This window comes from Pararge aegeria, chromosome 17 (assembly GCF_905163445.1).
Source record: "Pararge aegeria chromosome 17, ilParAegt1.1, whole genome shotgun sequence".
Taxonomy (NCBI): Eukaryota; Metazoa; Arthropoda; class Insecta; order Lepidoptera; family Nymphalidae; genus Pararge; species Pararge aegeria.
In genome coordinates this window covers 16,043,068-16,066,888 of record NC_053196.1, presented here as the reverse complement: position 1 = coordinate 16,066,888, position 23,821 = coordinate 16,043,068, and the positions used below count along the sequence as shown (strand labels likewise).

The window sequence follows — 23,821 nt, the reverse complement described above, 5'->3', positions numbered from 1 at the left end:
CATTCGGGTTTTTTCGCAGTTAAGGACTAACACGTAGTGGAATATTAAAAATAAATTAATAGTTCAAAAACACACGCTTGGTGTAAAAAAACCAAACTGTTTTTTTTTAGTTTTTCTTAAACTATTATTTTTATTAGAGCCAAATTATTGTATGTATTTCAGAATTATTATAATACTTTTATTTAGAACACCAAAGTGTCTCTTATAAGCTGTCAATAGAAAGTAATACTGCTTTAAGCGACCCCTGTCGTAAATAAAAAGTCGTTATTTATTATAAAGTGTGTCAGTGTCAGTCTGTTGTGTTTTGAGCACACGAGGATGTCTCGGAACTTTAAACAGAGCGTGGGTGGCTGAGGCCTATAAGTACATGCTATTTTTGACGTCCTCTCTAGCGCAACGGTGAGCGCTGTAAATTTAAGTAGGAGGTCCCGGATTCGATTCCCGGCAGGGACAATTTGGGAATTTATAATTTCTGAATTTTCTCTTGTCTGCTCTGGTGGGAGGCTTTGGCCGTGGCTAGTTACCAACCAACAAAGAAGTGCCGCTAAGCGATTTAGTTTTCCGGTGCCGTGTCGCGTTTTGTTTGTGCGTGCGATGCTTTATTTTTTTCCTAAAACTAAGGTTGCCTGGCAGAGATCGCTACTAAGCGATAAAGCCACCTTTTGTATTCTGCTTCTATTTTTATGTTTCTTTTTTTCTTGTATAATTCTTTCACTTCATCTTATAATCGGTACGTGGCTTTAGAAACGTTCAATATCCATGGCCTAGCTTCATAATAAAAGAAAAGCTTCGCATTAAAAATAGAGCCGCATTTATATCCTATTAAAATCTGCTGGTGACAGCTTAGAGTTCCTACCGCACTTCTGAGAGAGACTCGCATAGATACCGTACGAGTCTAAGCAAAAAAACTAACCACTTGAGCTCCCAATAATTAACTCTTAAGCGTAGTTCGATCCGATCCTGCTAGTCTCAATAAAGATAAATTGGGTCTCAATTAATAGCGTGAATTTCCAAAGATATTCAACGTGTAAATGAAAACCGAAATACTTTACAGGCTTTAGAGGAACATGTAATAATGTCTCCGTGACTTATCAGTAAAAACCGAAAACTTATAGTTTTCAATAAACCACTGCCATGGTTTTTACTGGAAGAAATACGCCATGACATGCAAAATTAAATGTGACTCCTGTCACTTTATTAGGCACGCGTCACGTAGCGTAGGTACTATGCGCGTGTCGGTCTTTTATCTTCAATAGGGTTGTCATAAGTAAACACTTAGAATTTTCTGAATTTGTTTATATGAAAAAATAAATATGCTTCTTTTTATTTAATATTTTTACAGGGTGATTCTTTGTGAAATATTTATTATTTTTAAGTACTTGCGTACCCAGCCCGCTTCGCCGGGCTAGATTTTGCTTTATTTTATTTAAACAATAAACTTACATCATTAAATTTTTAATTTAAGTCTCATAATATATTAAATCATTTATTGATTTCCGTATTCATTCTCTTCTGTTCTCTTCTCGTGCGGATGATGATCATTATCTACACCCATGTACACCGAACAATAAAATATCATCATAGTAAATAAAAGCTGTATTTGACAGTTCAAAAATAGGAGTGCTCCGATCGCCACCAAACTTTACAGGATTACTCGCCAGGTCAATCCAGAGATTCCCTGAAAGTTTCATTGAAATCGGTCCAGCCGTTTCGGAGCCTATGCGGAACATATCCACATACTTTCTCTTTTTTATATATATACTAGCTGTTGCCCGCGACTTCGTCTGCGTTTGATTTTGTTTTTTAATGTGGCATTAAATTTAGTTGTAGATTTGAAAAAAAATTAAAGTATTCAGTATCGTTGAACCTTAAATGAGGGGTTTGCTGCTGTCCACTGAAGATTTCGGTCCTCTATCTCCAACCACAGTTTGGGCAAAATTAAACACATATTATAACCTCTATAGTACAAAAATAATTATTTCAATGGGTTATAATTTGACAGAGTTCTGGTGTAAAATCGTCAAACAATCATCCCCTCTCCCAAAGGAACCGGAAGGATTACTTCTAACACTTCCAAGAATATGTGTGAAAGTTTCATGAGGATCGGTTTAGTAGTTTTTGCGTGAAAGCGTAACAAACAAACACATTAACATTTATAATATTAGTAGGGATAGGGATATAGATTCATCCTTCAACATTATTTCGTAATTTCGCTATACGTTGTATATACAAGCTAAAGCTGCGTTTATACTTCCTGCTGGTATTATTTTGACTGATGGTTTGCATGATGCTGTATAAATAAGTATGGTCTATGCTGTGTGGTGACGGCAGATCTGTATATAGCTGTCACCACTCCTCCTCTTCCCGCGGGTGTCGTATGAGGTGACTAAGGGTTTATAACGGAGAACGGGCTGCAGCGTCCTCCGTGGTACTACTACCATCTACTGCGATCACCAACACGTCTGCCCAGCTTGGTGATTATGGGCAAAGCCTCCCTGGGAGAAGTCTTGGACTTGGACCTGTCATAGTCTGTTGATGATAACGATGATTATTGTCTCTTTTCGACGGCCAATCGGCGCAGTGGGCAGCGACCCTGCGTCAAGGCCGTGGGATCGATTCCCACAACTAGAAAATGTTTTCGTGATGAACATGAACATTTTTCAGTGTCTGGATGTTTATATGTATATTCATAAAAAAAATAGTTATCTTAGTACCCATAAAACAAGCTACGCTTACTTTGGGGACTAGATGGCGATTAGCGTTTTGTCGCAGTATATTTATTTATTTTTCTTATTAAGTACAATTCTCGTGTCACAGTGTTTGTAACAAAACTCCCCTAAAAATAATAATTTTTTTTGACTTAATATTACAAATAAATCATACAACGACAAGGATTTTGGGACAAAACAAGTGTATATGTATTATCGTCTGAAAAAAACTTGATTCAGTTTAACTTTTATAAGTAGATTTAGAAAAGTTATATTTTCTTCCACTCAAAAGGCACAAGAAAAATATTATTTATGAGCGAGATGCTCATAAATATAAGTATAGAGTGTATGTTTTTTTGCGAAAAGATGAAATATATTTGCGATTTATTAAAATGATTAAGTGTAAAGAATTTATAATTATTTTGTCTAATTCTATTCATTAAAGATAATCAATGATAAATAAATATCGCTTGTCAGCGAATTAACTGCGTAGGTCAAGATTTTACGGTTACCTACTTCTCGCGATTAATAATTAAATGTCTATAAATGGGTACATGTTGAGTGTTACTACTTGAGATCTTAGGTAACCTGCTATTTTAAGTAGGTAATAAAATATATTCTTATTAAACTGACTTGTTTTTTTTATTTTTGGCAAAAACAGTCATTACATGGAAGTAAATTATTACATATATTGACATTATTACATTCTTATAACATAGACTACACATTGCCAAAAAGTACTTGTGATTGATCTCCCGCGTCCACCTCCAACTTCTCTGAATTATGTGCGTTTTTATTAATAAAAAAACAATTAAAATATATCTAGCTTTAACGGTGAAGGAAAACATCGTGAACAAACCCGCTTCACAGGGAGATGTTCTCAAGGAGTGTAAAGTCCTTGAGAACATTTTCTCTTACATCAAGTGTAAGAGAAAATTCAGCAAATATAAATCGTTCAAAGTGTGCTTGCCGGGAATCTGGATCCCAGCCTCAAAAAAGGCCAGGATCTCTCATATTTGGACTGCCGAGTGGTGCAGTGGGCAGCGACCCTGCTTCTGAGTCGATTCCCACAACTGGCAAAATGTTTGTGTGATGAACATTTTTTTTTGTGTCTGGGTGTTTATCTGTATATTTTGTAAAAATTTTCAAAATTAGTACCACAAGCTACGCTTACTTTGGGGCATTGTCGTAGTATATTTATTTATTTATATTTATTTAAGACAATAACATTCACCACTGCGCCATGGAGGTCGTTTTATAATTATGACGATGTAAAAAAAATATTAATAAAATCCGGTTATTAGTACTAGTAGAAGAGCTTTTTAATAAATAAATAAATATAATTCATTTATTTCTACCGACTTGGATCATCAATGGTTAGTAAAATACAAAGTTTACTGTTAGTAAACTTAGCCTAAGGAAATAGTTTATATAAAACCCTTCTGGCATGCCCGATCGGAAAGCACGTGTACAATGCAGCAATGGCACAGGTACTGACAATCAGTCCAGCCAGCAAGTACCCTCAGAAGGCCGCTGGAACTAACCCAAACCCTGCGCACCAAGGATGTACACCGTTTGCGCATGATCGTGTAGAAACAATCTATATGCGCTTCGGCAAACATCCCTGATGCGCTGCAAGACCGAGGCAACCCCATCAGCATCCTGAACGCATTATTGTACTGTACGCGGAGGGCACTGTACTGTTTATGCGTGTCATTAATCCACAGGTTGCTCGTGTAAAAGGATGTACAGTATACTCTGAAAAGAGTGACTTTAACAGGAACTGTACAACGAGCAAACCTGCGCGCGGTCGTATTGGCTCACAGACAATGCCCTGCGCTCTCTCTCTATATCTGCATCTATATATTTTTGTGGTAGGTAAAGCTCATAGGTGTTAGTACTACCACCATGCTTTGCATGCTTTTCTGCCGCCCAGTAACATTGCTGTGTTCCGAACTGAACGGCGTGGTCATTGCAGGTACCTACGCCTCAGGATGATGAGCACAGGTGGCACGTTATAGGACGTGTGCATACCCTGCGAAGCGTTGCTCTGTTATAGGCGATAGTTTTTTTGGCGGGTAAATTATTACTACAAAAATAAAACAGCTATACACAGGCATCGCTAAACGCCATACGAGTTCAGTGAAATGATGGTTTCAGAATGCTGTAGGGCTTACACCGTTATTGTAGTGCATCAGAAATGTTCGCGATGGCTCATACTGACTTTTTTGCCATCAGAAGAAAACGAAGCATCCTTGATGAAAAGAACGTGGGTAAGCAGAAACGCCATTCTGAAAGGTCTTATAAGTCAATACGACTCTCCAATTTACAAATTGTATATTAAACTCCACGTAGGGCTGCCTGGACGCAGAAATTTTAATTTGTAACTTTTTTTTATATTGCATATTAATATTTAATGTAAGTTTTTTTTTTTTGATTTAGTTTAGTTTTAAATTATTCTATTTATGGTAGATCGTAGTGATGGGTCATAGATACCAAATAAATAAATAAAAAGGGGGTGCAGTGTGCAAGAAACTTTACGCATTAACGTGCACTTTCTAGCATATTAATATCCTATAAAGAGAATAAAAAGTCAGAGAATTTTATACAGCGGAGCTAAGCGGAATTTATATTAGCATCCATATGTTTAAGCTCGTGTTTTTTCTTTTCAATTTATATCCATAATGCTCCAGACAGTGCCCGAAGCGGGTGCAGCGTGTGCGCTTTAATTTTCAATTTTTTTAATTCCGATAAAAGTCTGGTTGTAAGTAATGATATCTAAGACAGTAGCGGGCTAACGTTACGGGTATGTTAGTAACGTTCCCATAATCGGTTTTTACGCGACATCGTACTGGGACGCTACATCTCTGGGCATCACCCATAATTCATAATCTTCTTTTTGCGGTGCCTCTCCGACTAGCGAAGGTTGGCAGTCAGTTTCGCAAATTCTTGTCTATTTTTCGCTAGGCAAAGTAATTCCGCGATTCCAGTCCACTCTCTGATATTACGAAGCCAGGATTACTTTTCTGCGACCAACGCCTCTTCTTTCTGCAACTTTTCCCATCAGAATAAGTTGAAGGAGCCTGCCTTAGCACGTGCCCCAGATATGCAATTTTTCAGATCTCGATGGTGTGCAAAAGTTCGCGCCATTGGTTGATTGTTACGTAGTCCACCATGTTTGCCCAGTGTGGATTGGTGGACTCCGCACGCCTATGAGTCCATTAAAGAAAACTCTCAGGTCTACTCACGTTTTTCTTCCGAAGCAAATGATATTTGAATTACTTAAAACTCGAATTACTTTAAAAATGTCAGAGATGCGTGCTGGGATTCGAACTTGCCCCCCAACGCCCCCCCCCCACCCGAAAGTGAAGTGGAATTCCTATTCACTGGGCTATCACCGCTTCGAATATATAAAAAAATCTGTTAAATTTTATTCCACTACAAGTTAGCCTTTGACTTCAATCTCACCTGTTGGTTACGGATTAACCAGTCAGGGGTATAGCAGTTATATTTTTTAAACACTAATAAATAAATAAATAAATAGCGCTTAGCAGCCTGTCTTTAACAGTAGGGTGGTAACTAGCCGTGGCCGTAGCCTCCCAACAGAAAAATATTGCTCTCTGTTCAAACATTACTCTGTGGCACCAAGGCTGTAACGTTGTTCCTTACTAAGTTAACTTCTTTCCCAACTCTCTTTTCTCTACTCGCCGCAAAAATGTGTCCCAACTAGCAAACAAGGCGCGGCCATAAACAAGAAACTTTTACGTTGTTCTTTTTCCAAGAAAAATATTTAACGCAGCTTTAGCGGAAATTTCTAAATTTTTTAAACTAACTAAACAAATTCTCTGTAAATAGCATTCCCCTGGTGTCGTTTATTTCTTTTTAATTTTTTGGCTTTGTGGGAGTTCCCATATTTTATTCCCGGTGGACACCATTGTAGATTTTTAACTTCTTAATCTCTTGCCTTAACTAACTACCTTTTAGGTCCTCCTAAGTGGTTAGCTAGTTCTACTGCGGTACTGGGTTCGGTGTCCGGAAAGAGCCAGAAACTTGTCCCTGCTGGATCTGTGAAAAAAAAAAACTGTGTACTCGTCCGGAGTCTTAGATTAGAGTAATTTTTAAAGCTGTGATAGCCCAGTGGGTAAGACTTCGACCACTCACCACTGAATTTTCGGAGTTATGTGCGTTTTAAGGGCGTGTGAAGTCTACGCATCCGAACTTAGCCAGCGTAGTAGACTACGCAAAACTCCTCCTAAGAGAAGACCCGTGCCCTGTAGAGGGCCGGTAATGGGTTGATATGATGATGAGAACGATATATAATATACAGATAAACAAGCAGACACTGAAAAACATTCATGTTCATCACACAAACATTTTCCAGTTATTACAGCCGATAAGTCCGTAAGCTACAATGTTGTTCGTTACAACTTAGTTTACGATTTTTTACTCGACTTCTTTATGAAAACGTGCCACACGTGTATTCGCCGTAAATACAGAGTTTTACCGTGTTTTCATTTACGCTCAAAATATTTAAGGCTTTCGCAATTCTTTCACATTTCCGTGAACTTGGTTGGGAAGTTTTGCGATTTCTTGTAAGTTTAACTTTCGGACTTCGTGATTTTGTGTGAGTTTGTGAAACTTTTTTTTCTATTACTAGTTAGCCTTTGACTGCTCGCCTGTGGTAAATGATGATGCATTCTAAGATACGTGATGGGCTAACCTGTTAGGGTGTAACGGCAGTTATACTTAACCCATCGGTTTTCGGTAATCGGTTTCTTTAGCTTGGCTGCACGTCTGGTCGTAAGTTCCCCAGACCAGATCAGATGAAATTCAGAAACTATAAATTTCTAAATGGCCCCTGCCGATGGAACTAATTGACTGGGACTTAAACCACTGCACCAGGGGGATCGTCACTCGCAGATATTTAAAAGGGTAGCGTAAACTGAATGATGTGACATTGTTGAAATATTGTTTAATGCTAAATTGCATACGACGACGTTTGCAAACAAGCAAATTGCTTGGATTATCTAAAGTTGCTGATCGTTTGGCACGGTGAGGAAGACACTTTTATAGCTTCAACGATTGCGCATAAATTGTTATCCACTTGTGTTAAGCTCCGTTCCAGAACTTGAACGACTTTGGAACGAGAGCAGATAAATTTCGGGTGACTATTTCTTAATTTTTTTTATTCCGCTACATGTTAGTCCTTGAATTCAATCTCTCCTTATTCTAAAATGGTAACAAACTAACCTCAGTCAATCGATCGATAGCCTGTAACCATAGAATTAGGAAAACACAGAAACCGTGTACACGTCTAATATTGAAGCATTAAAAACCACTCCACTTTAGAAGTTTCTCTCGAACATGCGCTTAGAAACATCATTCCATTTAGCAGTTGACAGTTATTATTATTTACCTTAACATTAGGTTAATGTTATGTTTTTACACGCTATATGTTAGCTTCACTTGTATGTTTGTAACCGACTTCTTTGGAAGCTATTTTAACCCACTTTAAACGGTCAGATTTCGTTCAAACTTTGTAGACATATCGAGGACCGATGACAATACACTAATTTGAGAAGATTATTCCTATTTTCAATATAATGAAAAAGATTTTTATTAGCTTTGTCGGTATGTTTGTAACTGACTCCTTTAGACTTGATTTTGACCCTCCTCAAACGGTCTGATTTCGTTCAAACTTTGAAGATATGTCGAGGACCGATAAAAATATGCTAATTTGATAAGATTATTCCATTTTTAATTTGTAAAATAAGATTTTTGTTAATTTATATAATTTTCAGCTACAGTCACTAAGGCAGGTATTATGTTCATTTTAATTTCCAACCATTATCTATTTAACTTCTCTCTTTGATCTCTAATTATCTCTTTGATAGTGAATGGGTTACCGATTACTTTTGCTCGAATAAAAATAATATAAATAAACTAGCTTTTATAAATAAATTAAACTAAAAGGTAGAAATTAGTTTTTTATGTTAAGTAATGTACTAAATAAGAAAAAGGATGTGAGCTATCAACATTCTGCGGTATTGTAATCAGACGTTTGTTTTTGGACACAGTGCACTTCATGTATGACTGAATGATGAACCTGTATGTTTTTAATTCTATGTCTATAGCATTCCACTGTGGGCATAAGAGTTCTCCCATCGGGAGGTTTTGCCCATAACAGCACGCTGGGCAAACGTGTTGGAGATTGCAATAGAAGTAGCACACATAGTTGGTAGTAGTAGCACATAGAACGCTGCTGCCCGTTTTCCGTTACCTATTGTTTTTTTTTATACTACATTGCGCTTGACAACTATCATGCCTGATGTTATGTTATGATGCGGCTTAAGATCTGCTCTGGCGAAGCGCTCAACCGTATAGGAGATCCGTATAGGTAACGTGGAGACCGTTACAGCGTTTGCCAACGATGCATTTTAAGTTTATTTCTTATTGTTCCAGGAGGCATCTTCTCCCTGGGAAAGGTGCTCAACTTCTTCCCGGTGGGAGGAGAGCGGGAGTGCCAGCCCTCCGGGTTCACGATCGCGCGAGCTGGAATCTGCCTCAACCCTTACGACTGCCGCCAGAGAGACGGCAAGGCGTCTGGCGACTGCGCCCACGGCCTCGGAGTATGCTGTGTTTGTAAGTCATTATTATCAATCCCAAATTCAAATTCAAATTCAAATTCAAAATTTCCTTATTCATGTAGGCCTATCACAGGCACTTATGAAGCGTTCATACATAATTGTTTACATAATTGTAACGGGATAGTGATAACTTCGTTCGCCAACTTAAATCTAAAGCTACGAGGGTTCCAAACGCGCCCTGGTCTAAGAAGAGCCCACAACAAACTTAGCCGGGTAAATTTATTTTTTTGTTATCACCATCTTCCAGTAAATTTAAATTAAGCTATGAAGCTAGAGCAATTCACACCCAAGCTTTTTTATCGTTTAAATAATCCTTAATGTTATAATAGGATTTTTCTGTAAGCTTACGTTTTATATAAACTTTGAACTTATTGAGAGACAACTCAAAGATTTCATTAGGTAATTTGTTATAAAATAATATACAATTGCCCTTGAATGAATTTGCAATTTTGTGTAGCCTAGTAAACTGCACAACGAGTTTATTTTTGCTTCTAATATTTATATTGTTACAGTGCATTTTCTTTTTAAATTTTGATATATTTTTATGGACATAAATTAAATTTTCATATATGTACTGACTATGCACCGTCATTATTTTAACTTCTTTAAATTTATCACTACCCCACTGCTGGGAATAGAACTCCATGAAATAAAAAAGAGGGGAAAGCTTAAACTGACATATTCTAGCCATTATTTCACGGCCGACTGGCGCGGTGGGCGGAATCCTGCTTTCTGAGTGCAAGGCCGTGGGTTCGATTCCCACAACTGTTTGTTGTTGAACATGTGTTTTTATTATCTGTATTTTATTTATTTTTATTTAAACATCTTTATTGCGTAATAAAGGAGAAATTACAAATATAGTTAAACAAAAAATTAAAAGCAAAAGGCTGTATATTATAAGTATTTATGTATAATGTATATTCTTCCTAAAAATATTCATCAGTCATCTTAATACCCATAACACAAGCTACGCTTACTTTGAGGCTTGTGTATTGTCGTAGTTTATTTATATTTTTCACCTTTTTTTTGGCGTGGTGGAAAAGCTTTAAAGCTGCTTCCGTCCCTTGGGCCGGGCGGAGGTTATGTATAGCCCCCCTAAACGGAGGTGTACCCGAACTAAAAACCACTTCGGCATGCCCCACTCTTGGCTCTACTAGACGCTCGGGGTACTACTTGCATACAAATACTTTGAGGAATAAAAAAAAAAGAAAGAAAAATTTATTTATTGGCCACAAGGTGTGGTATTTGTGTTTCTATAATCATATTTTTTCGCATGGGTGATATTTTTTCATCTGTCAAGTGTCAGTTTACGAGTCCCCTAAACTTAACGATCCGACGAATCGGTCTCGTAACTTTAGATAGCGCCTAACGTCCTTAGTCATAACATAAGAGTTCGTGAAACGTTTTCTTTATCTAGGAATCACCTAAATCACTAGACATCAGATTAAGGCGATTCCTAGGTTGTGAAAACGGGCGTTAGTCGTTTAGTTCCTAAAATAAACAGTAGGTGTACCCACAACATTCTCATATCATTACATATTACGCAAGCCCCTGAATCGCTAGTATACACAGTAGCGATAGAAGCAAACATAGTCCTTAGCAAATAGCGAATCCAATTTCCCGCCTCTTTTGTTCTGAATCCGGTCCAATGATGGAAAGAAAATGTTTTAGCGTTTCGCGTGACAAATTCTTATATACAACATATTCAAAAATAACGGTATAAATGTATATATCCTAGAATAGATATTTATGCTATCATATACTCAATTGCATGGAACGACGAGGTATATCAGCTATAAAACTATGACATAGTGAGTAATGGAGTCACCTTGACTTTCTCGTTTAAAAAGCAAAACGAATAGCAACCAAATTGCCAAAATGTACAGTCTATAAACAATTTAACTGTGTCAGGTTGCGGTGGCCAGTTCTTACCATACCAGCTTGGTGCTTTGAATGCCTAATAAATCTCAGAGCATGATTGTTTTGAGGTGACTATTAACCTGTTTATTTTCCAAAACGATGTTAAAATATTCACCACGTCATGTTATATGTTAGCAAAACAAATGCATTTCCGGCTTAGTTCACTGCAGGCCTGGTTTTAGACCACGGCTTTGGACCCTGTTGCCCACGTTCTTCCACAGTGTTAATAAATGAATGAATGAAAATACGCTTTTATTGCACACCACATAAAAACACATTAAAACTTATAAATAACTAGTTTACACGATGAAGGCATACAATTTGGCGGCCTTCGCTAGATCGCTACATAGCGATTTCTTCCAGGTAATCGATGGCGTAAAGCACAGCTCAAGACGAGAGGTAGGTGGTGCATATAAATATATATTTATAAATATATTTACACATATATACCGTTATAAATTACACACATGTATATATATATATATATATATACTGTACCCAAAGTGGAAATAAAAACGTGAAACCGAAACCTAATAGTTTACGCGTAAGCCACTGCCGTAGTTTTTACTGAAAGAGATATATAAGATAATATATAAGATACAGCATTACAATCACATGAAAATCATGTGAATCCTGTTAGTTTATTTTTAGTAGGTAGGTACTATGCGCGTGTCGGCCTTTTATCTTCAATAGGGTTGTCATAAGTAAACACTCAGAATGTTTTGAATTCATTTGTGTGGAAAAATAAATATGCTTTTTGATTTAATATTTTACTGGTTAATCTTTATGAAATATACTTGTGCATTATGATCCACATCTTGTTCGCAATGTGGCTTAACATTAATCCACTGAATAAGTTAAATGCTCCTGGCAGAACTTTCCAAAGCTCGCCACTACACCTGTTTCATCATCATATCAATCTATTACCGAAGGCCTTAGCCCACCACGCTGGCCGAGTGCAGATTGTTGGACTCACACTTTAGAAAACATTATGGAGAACATGCAGGTTTCCTCATGATGTTTTCCTTCATTTCTGAAGCAAGTGATATTTGAATTACTTACTTAAAAACGCACGTAACTTAGAGGTGCATGCTGGAGATTCGAACTTGGCCCCCCGAAAGTAAAGCCGAGCTCCTACCCTCTGGGCTATCACCGCTGCACATGTTTCCGCTAATGAAATTCATTTGGTCATCACTAAAGCAAACACTGGGAAAATGATTGTGTTTTCAGTGTCTGGCTGTTTATCTTTATATTTTAAGGTATTTACGTATATTATTCATAAAAATATTCATCAGTGATCTTAGTACCCATAACACAAGCTACGCTTACTTTGGGGCTAGATGGCGTTGTGTGTTTGGTTGTAGTATATTAATTTATTTATTTAAAGCGAACGGTACCTGACCCTGCAATATCTGGTTGGGCCATTAATAGTTCTCGTCAAGTACATCACACACAGCTTTACACTAACGGCACTCGCCATCAAAAGTAATGCGTTAACACGACCCGGCCGTAGTGGAGTGAAATCCGAGTTTAATTCACTTTACTTCAATTACTACGAGTGGCTACCGGTTAGAGCGGGTGACTTTACCAGGAATCCAGTAATCGGCGCAAGTGAGCTGACCTGCAACCCGATACAGAAGCCTCTCCGACGAGTTGCCAACCATTTAAATTCAAAGTTCATTTATTACAATCACGCCTGATAGAAGCAGAAGTAGTTTTTCTAAGTTTGGCGCAGTGGGCCCTGCTTTCTGAGTCAAGGGTTATTATTATTTACTTACGTAAATTATTTACTTAAGTACATTATTTACTTACGTACATTATTTACATTACATACTTATTTATTGTAATTAAATACATAAATACATTATTTACTTATTTACATTCTTAACTTATTTACATGATTTACCTACGTACATGATTTACTTATGTATATTATTGACTTAAATACATTATTTACTTTAATACGTTATATTCTTATTTACATTATTTCCTTAAGTACATTATTTAATTACGTACATTATTTACTTAAGTACATTATTTACTTACGTAAATTATTAACTTAAGATAATTTATTTACTTTTAAAACTTACTTACATTTTATACTTATTTATTTACTTATGTATATCATTAACTTAAGTATATTATTTCCTTAAATACATTATTTACCTATTAACTTACGTACATAATTTACGTACATTAATTATTTATATACATAAAGTAAATAATGTACGTAAATTAATTATTTAATAATCCACATATGGCTCTATAACCATTATTCGCTTTTGTTTATTTGTTCCAAATTTTACGTATTTTCTAAGAGGTGAGCTCTTTGGAAATTTCATTTTTAATGGAAAAATTTGATACTTTTATAAAAAATATTCTTGTTAATATTTTAAATTGTCCCATAAGTAATCAGGCATGGACCCAGGCCTCACTTCCGATAGGGTATGGCGGACTTGGAATTCGCAAAATTTCGAGTGTTTCGCTGCCAGCTTTTCTTTCCTCTGTGTACAGTACACACACTCTTTTTCAAAAAATTATATCCAATTCTTTGGGTTCCACAGAAGTGTCATACTTGGCAGAGGCAAGAAATAGTAAATAATGTATTTAATGTAAATTACCTCAAAACGTCGACATCTGATGAAAACTCGATTTTCGAAAAACGGGGTGAAACCAATAACTTCCAAACTTATGAAAATTTTGAATTTTCATAGCGGGAAGTTATATGGGTAATTATTAATTAAACGTTGCAGTTTCAGAACTAAAACAAAAAAAGATTTAATATGACAGAAAAAATCAATTCCTTCGTTTCTTGGGGAGGGACAATTATTTATTCGCTAGGCGCAAGCATGAAGGAACTAAAAAAATAACAAGGAAGTGAATATAGTGGTAATGTATATTTTTACATCTTCGTATTTTAAAATACAGAACGATACTGTTGAAGATTGTCGATAGTCTAAATCAATAAGAGATTACACATCGACCCATTACCGGCCCACTACAGAGCACGGGTCTCCTCCCACAGTGAAAAAGGTCTAAGGCCTTAGTCCACCACGCTAGCCCAGTACGGATTGGTGGACAATCAATTATTATTATTGTTATTTTTCTTTTTCCAGTCGAGGTGACCTGTGGGGGCACAGTGCAAAACAACCTGACGTACTTCATGTCGCCGCACTTTCCGGAACTGTGGACTGGTGAGATGAACTGCTCCATCCAGATCGAGAAAAGTCACGCGGGCATTATGCAGCTGAGGGTAGACTTTGTGCATTTTACTATAGTGAGTTTTCTAACAATTTTATATTTATTATTTATGTACCATAAATTGTGATTGTGAACTTAAGATACATAAAGTATACAAATGAAAGCTTATCTTTATAAGAGATCTCTTCCAGTTATCCCAGGATGTAAGTAAGATAATTTAATTGGGGTATAGGTCAAATAAAGGTACAATATACTACAAAATAACTACTAAGGATATTCAATATATCTAAATAATAACAAAAACCTACATACTAATGCAATGAATTTTGAAGATACTATATTATATACAAAATACATAAAAATAATATAATAAATATTAGTAAAATATAAATGTTTATCTATAATAAGTAAACAGTCGATCGGCAGTGCCTAATATGTTCTGGTAGTAAGTTCCAAAGGTGTGTAGCGTGGACGGAGAAAGATTTCTGGAAGAAAATAGTATTATATGAAGGGACATCAAGAAGATTTTTGACACGCAAGACCGCAAGGGTCTCGTAGGCGGAAGACATAGCTTTATACGCTCACACAAATAACCAGGAGAAGAAGAATTAGAAAGGATGTTGTAAAGGACCGGTAAAATATGCACATTCCGGCGAAAACTTTAATTGACGACGAAAATCAGAAACGTGCGCGAATTTGCGCAATCCGAAGATAAAGCGAATGCACAATTTCTGAAGACTTTCAAGTTTGTCAAGTAGCCTTTCAGTGGCATCCAAATAGCAGACGTCGGCATAATCAAGTAGTGGAAGCAATAAAGATTGGGCCAACTTAATTTTTGGTATGAAGCGGAAAAAAATTCTGCAGCCTCCTCAATGAGTGAACGATATAGTGCATACGTTATTTACCTGGTTTATATGAGCCGACCAAGTTATATTACTGTCAATTATAAGTCCTAGATTTTTAGAAGTGCACGAATACACAAGTGGTACACCGTTATAAGAAATCGGAAGCAAATCATTAAAGTCACACGATTCCTTAGCGGTCTACTGCCAATGATCATAGCCTGTGACTTATTTGGGTTGGCTAGTAGGCCGAACGATTCAGCTCAGTCTTTAATTGGGTCCAGATCCTCGTTAATAGCAATAAATGCACATTATACCGAATCACAAGAGTTTTTTGAAGTGAAAACTATGTAACTACTTAACTATGCAAACCTGCACTCGCTTGGTTTTTAATATTCTACCAGAAATTTCTGTACTTTTTCTGTTTACTGATTATTTTGGATACTGTTTAATTTTATTCAGGCAAATAAAAATAGAGATAGAAGAGTTTACGGAGCGTCCCTTTTAGGTTACGGTTTTGTTAGCGATATTCTGAAATCGGATCCAGTCATGTTACTAGTTTTTTATGTACAGGGTCAGCCGAACCGTCTAACAGGGGAATGCGATGAAGATGAAATGGTCTTAGGAGAAGGAGCTACAAATTTTACGCTTTGCGGACAAAACCACGGACAACATAGTACGTATAAAACCACTTGTTGAATTATGGTTCTGATCGATGTCTCAAATTTCATCGTTACTAAGAAATCAGAAAGAGCGGTTATATCCTAAGTTTAACACTTCAGGCTCTCGGATGACAAATTTCAATCCCGCTTCTAACTTTTCGGAGCTAAGCGCGTTTTTAATTTAAGGAATTAAAGTAGAGCACATTCAATACGAGTTATAAAAACTTTAGAGTAGGCTTTCTAGTCTTACATTGCCTATCCTGAAGTTTTTGTCTACCCTGCCTGCTTGCGTACCCTTGCACCAGTTGCGTGCATACATAATTCCAGTATTTCTAGTATACTACACACTTATGTCCATTTCCAATTTACTTCCGGTCCTTTCTTATCCAGCCGCTTCCAGCTGTCTTATAAGGTCATCTGTCCAACGGGCTGGAGGTCGTTCCACAATGAGCCTACTCGTGCGCGGTCTATATTCCAGAACACGTCTACCGAAGGCCATCGGTTCTACGACAGACGTGACCCACCCACTGTCTCTTCAGCCTGCTTATTCTTAATATTTTCATTTACTACACACAAACATTTGCAGTTTGCTTCACACTTACGTCTATTTCCAGTCTACTACACTCTGTCAAGCAGCGAGACCAGGGAAGCGGGAGAGCTGCCCCACAGTAGGGCCACACCACTTGTTGTGCGCATGCGTGGCAGGGAAATGCCTCGACTCTGGCTACTGCGGCTGGCACAGATGCCGCTGGCTCAGTCCTCGCCGCACAACTGCCTGCAGTTCCACATCGAGAACAACGGTCAGTCAGTCAAATATATATACAACGTGTAAATCAAAACGGAAATAATACTTCAGAGGCTTTACATTACATTATTTAAGTATCATATTTAAGTATTTATGGTATATTAAGATGTGTATTAGTATATTTATCTATATATATAAAAGAAAGTCGTGTTAGTTACACTACTTATAACTCTAGAACGGCTGTACAGATATGGCTGAAAATTGGTAGGTGGGTAGCTTAGAGCCAGGAGACGGACATAGGATACTGTTTATCCTGTTCGACAGTCCTTATATATATATCTATATTCTACATCTATAAAACAAAGTCGTGTTAGTTACACCATTTATAACTTGAGAACGGATGGACCGATTTTCATTATTTTTGATTTCTTTGATTCCTGTTAATCCGGAATAGGAGAATAAGTATAAAATACAATTATTTTTTTTAATTTAAAATCAAAACAATTATCTAGCCGTTCATTAGTAACAAAATACAATTGACAGCGCACGTCAAGTTGTCTATACCTAATCGTAAAACTGTTGATGTGACCTATAGACAGGTTCCGGAGTAAGATGAGTATTATGTATGGTACTTTAAGAAGTCATTGAGATGTAAAATATACTAAGGCGAAATGAAATTCGCGGGGATAGCTAGTTTTATATATTTATCAATAGTATTTTTTTTTTATTTGTGTAGTCTGGTTTATGTATTAGTATGTAGATATTCGTATGTATGTACTAAATAGTGTACCCCACCTATTTGTTTTCTTTTTAGTTTTCCTAATCGTTAGGTTGCCTGGCAGAGATCGCTACTTAGCGATAAAGCCGCCTTTTGTATCCTGCTTCATTCTTCCTGTGTTTGTTCTTTTTTTTGTCTCGTTTTTGTGAGTGGTGTACAAATAAAGAGTATAAATAAATAAATAAAAATTATTTACTGTTTCTGAGACATATCTGTGAAACCGAAACCCTAATCGTTTTTGAGTAAACCGTTATCATAGTATTTACTAAAATAATCAGATACAGCCCTAACATCACATGCAAATGTAAAATCAAGTGACCCCTGTAGTGCAGGTACCATGCCCGTGTCGGTCTTTTATCTTCAATAGGGTTGTCAAAAGTACAACACTTAAAATGTTTTGAATTCGTTTGTATGGAAAAATAAATATGCTTCTTTTGATTTAATATTTTCACAGGATGATTCCTTATAAATTATACTTATGCATCAGCATTCAACCGTATTTTGTAATTACGTTACACGTTGTAAAATAGAAAAAAACGTTTTTGCAACAAAACACAAATGGGAAAGACATTAAGAAAAAAGAAATAGTACTTAGTTCTATATCTTGTTTTTAGGCCTTTACTAGTTACTACCGTTTATGACGTGCCGCCAAAATATATCAAATAAATACTTCTCCTTCTAGGCACCATAAAGACCTTCAACTACGCTTCCAACGGTCGGCACCTCGCCGCTCAGGAGTACAGAGCTTGTGTCAGAAGAAACATAGGGTTCTGCTCCATACGTTATACGCCGTGCGATAACCGCTCTTTCAGGATAGGCCCTAGAGGCGACAGTCCTTTGGACACTTTAAGTGAGTACTTTATAATTCTATGGGACCCTAGTATGAGAACTTCACTAGTTTTTATATAAATTGATGGAGATCTCAGTTACGACTTTTCACCATCTGTTGTTGAGTTAGGTAATGAATTATAGTTTGACTAGATTTTGCCCGCAGCTTCGCTCTTGTAAAGTGTGATTTTCATATACATTTTAAACCCCTATTTTGCCTTGCAACAATTTTTTCCTAGCAGACGTCTACATAAAAGCTATTTGTATGCCAAATTTAACGCGACACCTTTGGTTTGATAATGTGCGTTGATTCATTCAGGAATCTCTTTGTTTTAGATATTTGTTGTTATCATTTTAAAATTAGTCATAAAGTTTAACTTTTAGACTCCGGACAATTATAAATTTTGCCAGTGGCGTGGCACTTCATACGTGCACAAAAGCAAAAATTAATATAAAATTGATATATAACTCGAATAGACAGAGAATTTTTGTCCTTTTTATATAATTGACCTGCTGAATGCTTACTCTGGTAAGGAACCCGGTGCACGCCACTGAGTTCTGTATTTACCTACTTGCTTCGGCGGACTTAAAAATGCCAGTATGATTTATAGACTAGGGTCGATAATTTTTAAAACCAAAAAAAATAATAAATTACAGGGTATTTGGAACATAAAAAGGTAAGTTTTCACCAAATTTCGTTAAAAAAAAAAATTGTAAAAGATATAAATAAAAAACCAAAATTGGTTTTTAGAATTTTTCACATACATTTTGAGGTTATGTGAAAAAAGTGGAAATACAAAAGTTATAGATCTTTTTATTACCTACAACTTCACCGTTAGACTTTGTGCGATAGGACTTTTAAACTTTGGAAATCGAGAAAAACCGTTTTTTCCCTTAAAAACTCACCCCCATCCCCTTCCCGACCTCAGATCGCCCGTAAATTATTTATCCTTTCATTTTTATAATATTCCCCTCCTTTTCTAATGGGTTGCATTATTAGTTGGTGGTTGCTATTATTTTTTTTCACTTTTTATTATTTTTAAAGGCTTCTACCCTGGTCTATTATTTTTTTAGGTTTGATGTCAATTTAATAAATAAATTAATTTAAAGGTACGGATCAAATGGATCAAATCATGCCGGTCGATGACGAACAAAGTCAGGATGGCGAAGAGGGCTCTGGTGCAGATCCACAAATCGATGAAACTTCTTCTACTCCGCAACCTAGTATAATTTCCAGGGTAAGCTGAGTTTTTACATATTATCAAAATTAAGCTTAATTTGCTATACTCCGCGAAAAGCAGGAGAATCTTTGTGGTGTAATTTATAATTTCTTCAATCCTTATACTCCACACCACACAGATCCTCGGCAATACACCCTCTACGCACGTTTCGCTCCGAAACCGGAGCAACATCAAAGAAGAAAAATTCGCCAAATGTGTCGCCTTTTATACCTTTCTGACCCCCACCTAATCTATCTAAGCCCCTCCCACCTTTTGATAATATATCATGGATTTCCGCAAAGTAACGCCTGCTTCTATACAATATTTAACATATTATTATATCGGATAGAAGCAGGCGTAAATTTGTGGAATTAAAAATATATATATTATGAAATATATTATGATTAAGCTTAATTTGCTATACTCTGCGAAAAGCAGGTGATGTTGAATTGGATCTGGTGGATACGACAATATTTCTAGGTATAACGTTAGATGCTAAACTACAATGGGGCCCACATATAAATAATCTATCGAACAGACTCAGCTCTACAGCATGAGTGGTTAAAAAGATACGTATGACAGATATATAAATTGCCAGGCTTTTGTATTTTAGTTATTATCACAGCATTATGTCCTACGGCATTTTATTATTGGGTAATGCTGCTGATATTGATTCTATTTTGTACTGCAGAAGAGGGCTGTTCGTGCAAAAATGGCCCCAAGAGATAAATTTAAAGAAGCTAAAATTATGACGGTGCATAATCAATACATATTTGATCAAAATTTTGGCAGGGGAATCTGTATGGTGTATTTTATAATTTCTTCAATATTTATACTCCACACCAAACCGATATTCGGCAATGTTCTCTACGCACGTTTCGCTCCGACAACGGAGCATCCTCAGGAGATGTTGACTTTACAATGAATAATTTATAAGTGTCTTAATAATATAATGGGGGGAAGGGTGGAAGTATAAAGATTGAAGAAATTATAAATTACACCATACTGCTTCCCGCGGAGTATTGCAAATAAAGCTTAATTTTCATAACATATTACTATATTAATATTGTTAACCATGAGTGATAGCCTAGTGGAGCTCTGATAGCCTAGTGGTTAAGGCTTCGGCCTCTCTTATCTCTCTTACGGAGGAATCGAGTTTCTTATTTTTTTGCATTAAATAAAAATAGCATCACTTCAACCGATTGAAGTCCACTACTGGGCATAGGTCTTTTGTAGGGAGATCCAAAATCCACGGTCCTGGACCGCTTGTTTCCAGCGGCTCCCAGCAACTCGTTTAGGGGCCGACTAACGTTGCGTTTATCTTTGTGGGGTCGCCATTCCAGCACCTTGGAACCCCAACGTCCATCAGTTCTCCTAGTATAAATGGGCGGGGTACATATACCCTGCCCATTTATACTCCAGCTTTGCGACTCGCTGAGCTATAATAATAATAATTTATTCACAAGAATACATAGTACATTGAGATTTTATAATATTATATAGAATTCTATATATATATATTTCTAATTCTACCAGTTGGTCTATAATTAATTCACGTTATCAAAAATGTTACAGTATTGAGATTAAATTAAGGAAGTTCTTCACAATTTATTATAATAACAATAGATTCATCATTTAATGCTAAGATCAAATTAAATAGTTGTTAACACGGAATTATGGATTTATATCTCTGTAACTACTTTTTTTTCTTTGGTGTGTATAATAAAAGTGTATTCCTTCATTCATTCAATTATGAATTGTCTTAGTATTAACAAAAAAGATTTATAATACAAACTAACGAAAAATATATAATAATAATAAAAATAATAATATAACATTAGTCATTAAAGTAAACTTAGAATATATGTCATTGACGGCCGATTGGCGTAGTTTCCGAGTCCAAGGCCGTGGGTTTGATTCCCACTACTGGAAAATGTTTGTGTGATGAGCAAGCATTTTTTCAGTGACTGGTTGTTTATATGTTTATTCTAAGTATTTATTTATATTATTCATAAAAATATTCATCAGTCATCTTAGAACCCACAACACAAGCTACGCTTACTTTGGGGCTAGATGGCGATGTGTGTATTGTCGTATTTATTTATGTCATTACTTTTAATTAAAAACAATAAATTCGAAATTAACTGTTACTAGTCTCGTATACCTATGTCTAACAATGATCTGAACTTTAACATCGTCTCTAATACTACCCGTAGTACCCCGTAGCACCCCGTAGCTAGCTAACCCCTAACCCTCGTAACAGATATGGAGCTATATCTGGCCGTTTGGCGGGCAGAGGGCGCGGCGGGCGTTCTGGAGCTGGTCCCCCTACATGCAGCACTACAGCGAAGAGAAGGTCAAGTACTACGGGTACGGGAACTACGTGGGCAGCGGGTTCGGGAGACAACGCTGCACTGACAGAGTCACTATACCGTGCGAGAACGAATACTTCGTATCGGTAAGTTGATTTTATTTAGATACTCACTGTTTTTCAAATTCTCACAGGAACCATCATTTTACCCGGGAGAGTGCATAGTTTCTAGCTACAGTTAATAAAACAATTCAGAATTCAAAATTCATTTATTTCAATTTTATTTCTGTCTGTTTGTAGTGACTCTACCACCGGTTCGGAAGGCAGATTTTACCGACAAGAAGCCGGCAAGAAACTCAGCAGTTGCTCTGTTCCAACATCAGCTATTGACATTTTAACAGTCATTTTTCTATCTTGTGCGATACGAAAGCGGAGCCGGATGCTTCCAAGCAACCTTGTCATTAAGCAATTCATCAATTGTGTAGTAACCTCGCTGATTTAAATGTGTTTTAACATATTCTTTAAACTTATGCATTGGTAGGTCCAAAATTACTATATTGTCCAATATATAGTCCATATTATAAAAGCGGATACTCAATCCCGCAAATGACTTTAGTACCTTTCGCAGACGATATGCAGATACCACTAATTTATGACCATTTCTTGTAAGTTAACTGTTTATATCCACTTTTTGTTAAATAGACTAATATGTTGTGTGAACTTTAAACTTCTTACGGAGGGATTCGCGTGATTCAAGTTCATATATTGATCTTACAGCGCTCTTTTCTGCAATGTATAAATAGAGTATCCTTTGTGTATCCTCAAGGATGCAAGTTCTACGTAAAATTTCGCCAAAATCCGGAAAGCTTTAAAGCCATGTAACGAATCATTTTTGTGTTGGTGAATTTAGCATAGCATTTACGAGTATCAGTAGATCACAAATAAACGTCTGCCCAGCTTGATTATGATGACAGATACGGGCTGGGCTCCTGTTGGGAGAGACCTTTAGTTTAGCAGTAGACCGTTATAGGTAAGGTAAATACTTTAATTCCATAGAGAATCAAGGTCATGGTCAAGTTAAAACTTTGGTAATTAACTCCTTTCACAGTCCCAGCTGTTCGGTCCAGGAGTGTGCGACCCCCACCACTGCGGGAACTTCTTCTGTCCAGGAGTGAGGCCGCAAGACTGCAGGGTGGACACTTCCATCTCGCCCTTTGCGGTGTCCATGCACTTCGGAGCGCCCACCTTCAAGCAGAACCCCGAAGAGAACATTGGAATGTGCTTACGATATACTCAAGTGCCTTGTGACTCTTAAGACACAAATGTTGTAGCTCATTGACGCATAGAATTAAGAAAATACAGAACCCTCATTCAGCCATTATTGCATGCAGTGCGTGTGTCCATAAACGGAGAAAATGCCCCGCGCACGTCTCATTTCACACCCGCGGAATTTTGCTAGATCACAAACTTTTCCCAGTTTTCCCATTTTATGCTAAACGTTTAAAACATTAGAGGTAAAATAATTATTCTCAACTGGAATGAATTGAGTAACTGTCTGTTCGAAACACTACAAAAGTGGAGTGTTTCGTATATATGTGCTTAATACTGTGCATTGACGTGGCTTCATGATCAACTGGCTGTTGCGTTCTTTGTTCGCGTTTATTACGGTTTTTTACAATTCCCGCGGGATAGACTGATTACAAAGGATAAAAAGTAGCCTGCCGATGATCACGGTAGCTTTTTCTGAGCACGTCATGTTTTCAGCGAAGGATGGTCATGCCTTTCTTCTGGGTACCAAACGTGACATTTTCTTCTTACGTTTACCTTTTTTTTTTTATAAATATATAAACAAGTGCTTGACTGCAATCACACCTGATGGTAAATGATGATGCAGCCTAAGATGAAACGCGCTTGCCTAGAAGATGCCTATTCACTCTTGATTTAAAGGTACCCAGATTA

The 23,821-nt window shown here is 36.7% G+C and overlaps 1 protein-coding gene across 2 annotated transcripts in view; it reads left to right on the top strand.

Moving 5' to 3' along the window:
- The window catches only part of LOC120631016, a 50,630-nt gene extending 27,306 nt beyond the window's left edge, over positions 1-23,324 (top strand). For both annotated transcript variants that reach the window (XM_039900406.1, XM_039900405.1), the window contains 8 exons: positions 9,171-9,350; positions 14,392-14,552; positions 15,892-15,994; positions 16,595-16,780; positions 18,186-18,353; positions 19,442-19,569; positions 21,815-22,009; positions 22,971-23,324. In XM_039900406.1, coding sequence (XP_039756340.1) covers positions 9,171-9,350; positions 14,392-14,552; positions 15,892-15,994; positions 16,595-16,780; positions 18,186-18,353; positions 19,442-19,569; positions 21,815-22,009; positions 22,971-23,177 — 1,328 coding nt within the window. In that variant the 3' untranslated portion in view covers positions 23,178-23,324. The remainder of the gene's footprint in view (positions 1-9,170; positions 9,351-14,391; positions 14,553-15,891; positions 15,995-16,594; positions 16,781-18,185; positions 18,354-19,441; positions 19,570-21,814; positions 22,010-22,970) is intronic.
- Positions 23,325-23,821: the final 497 nt, after the last annotated feature.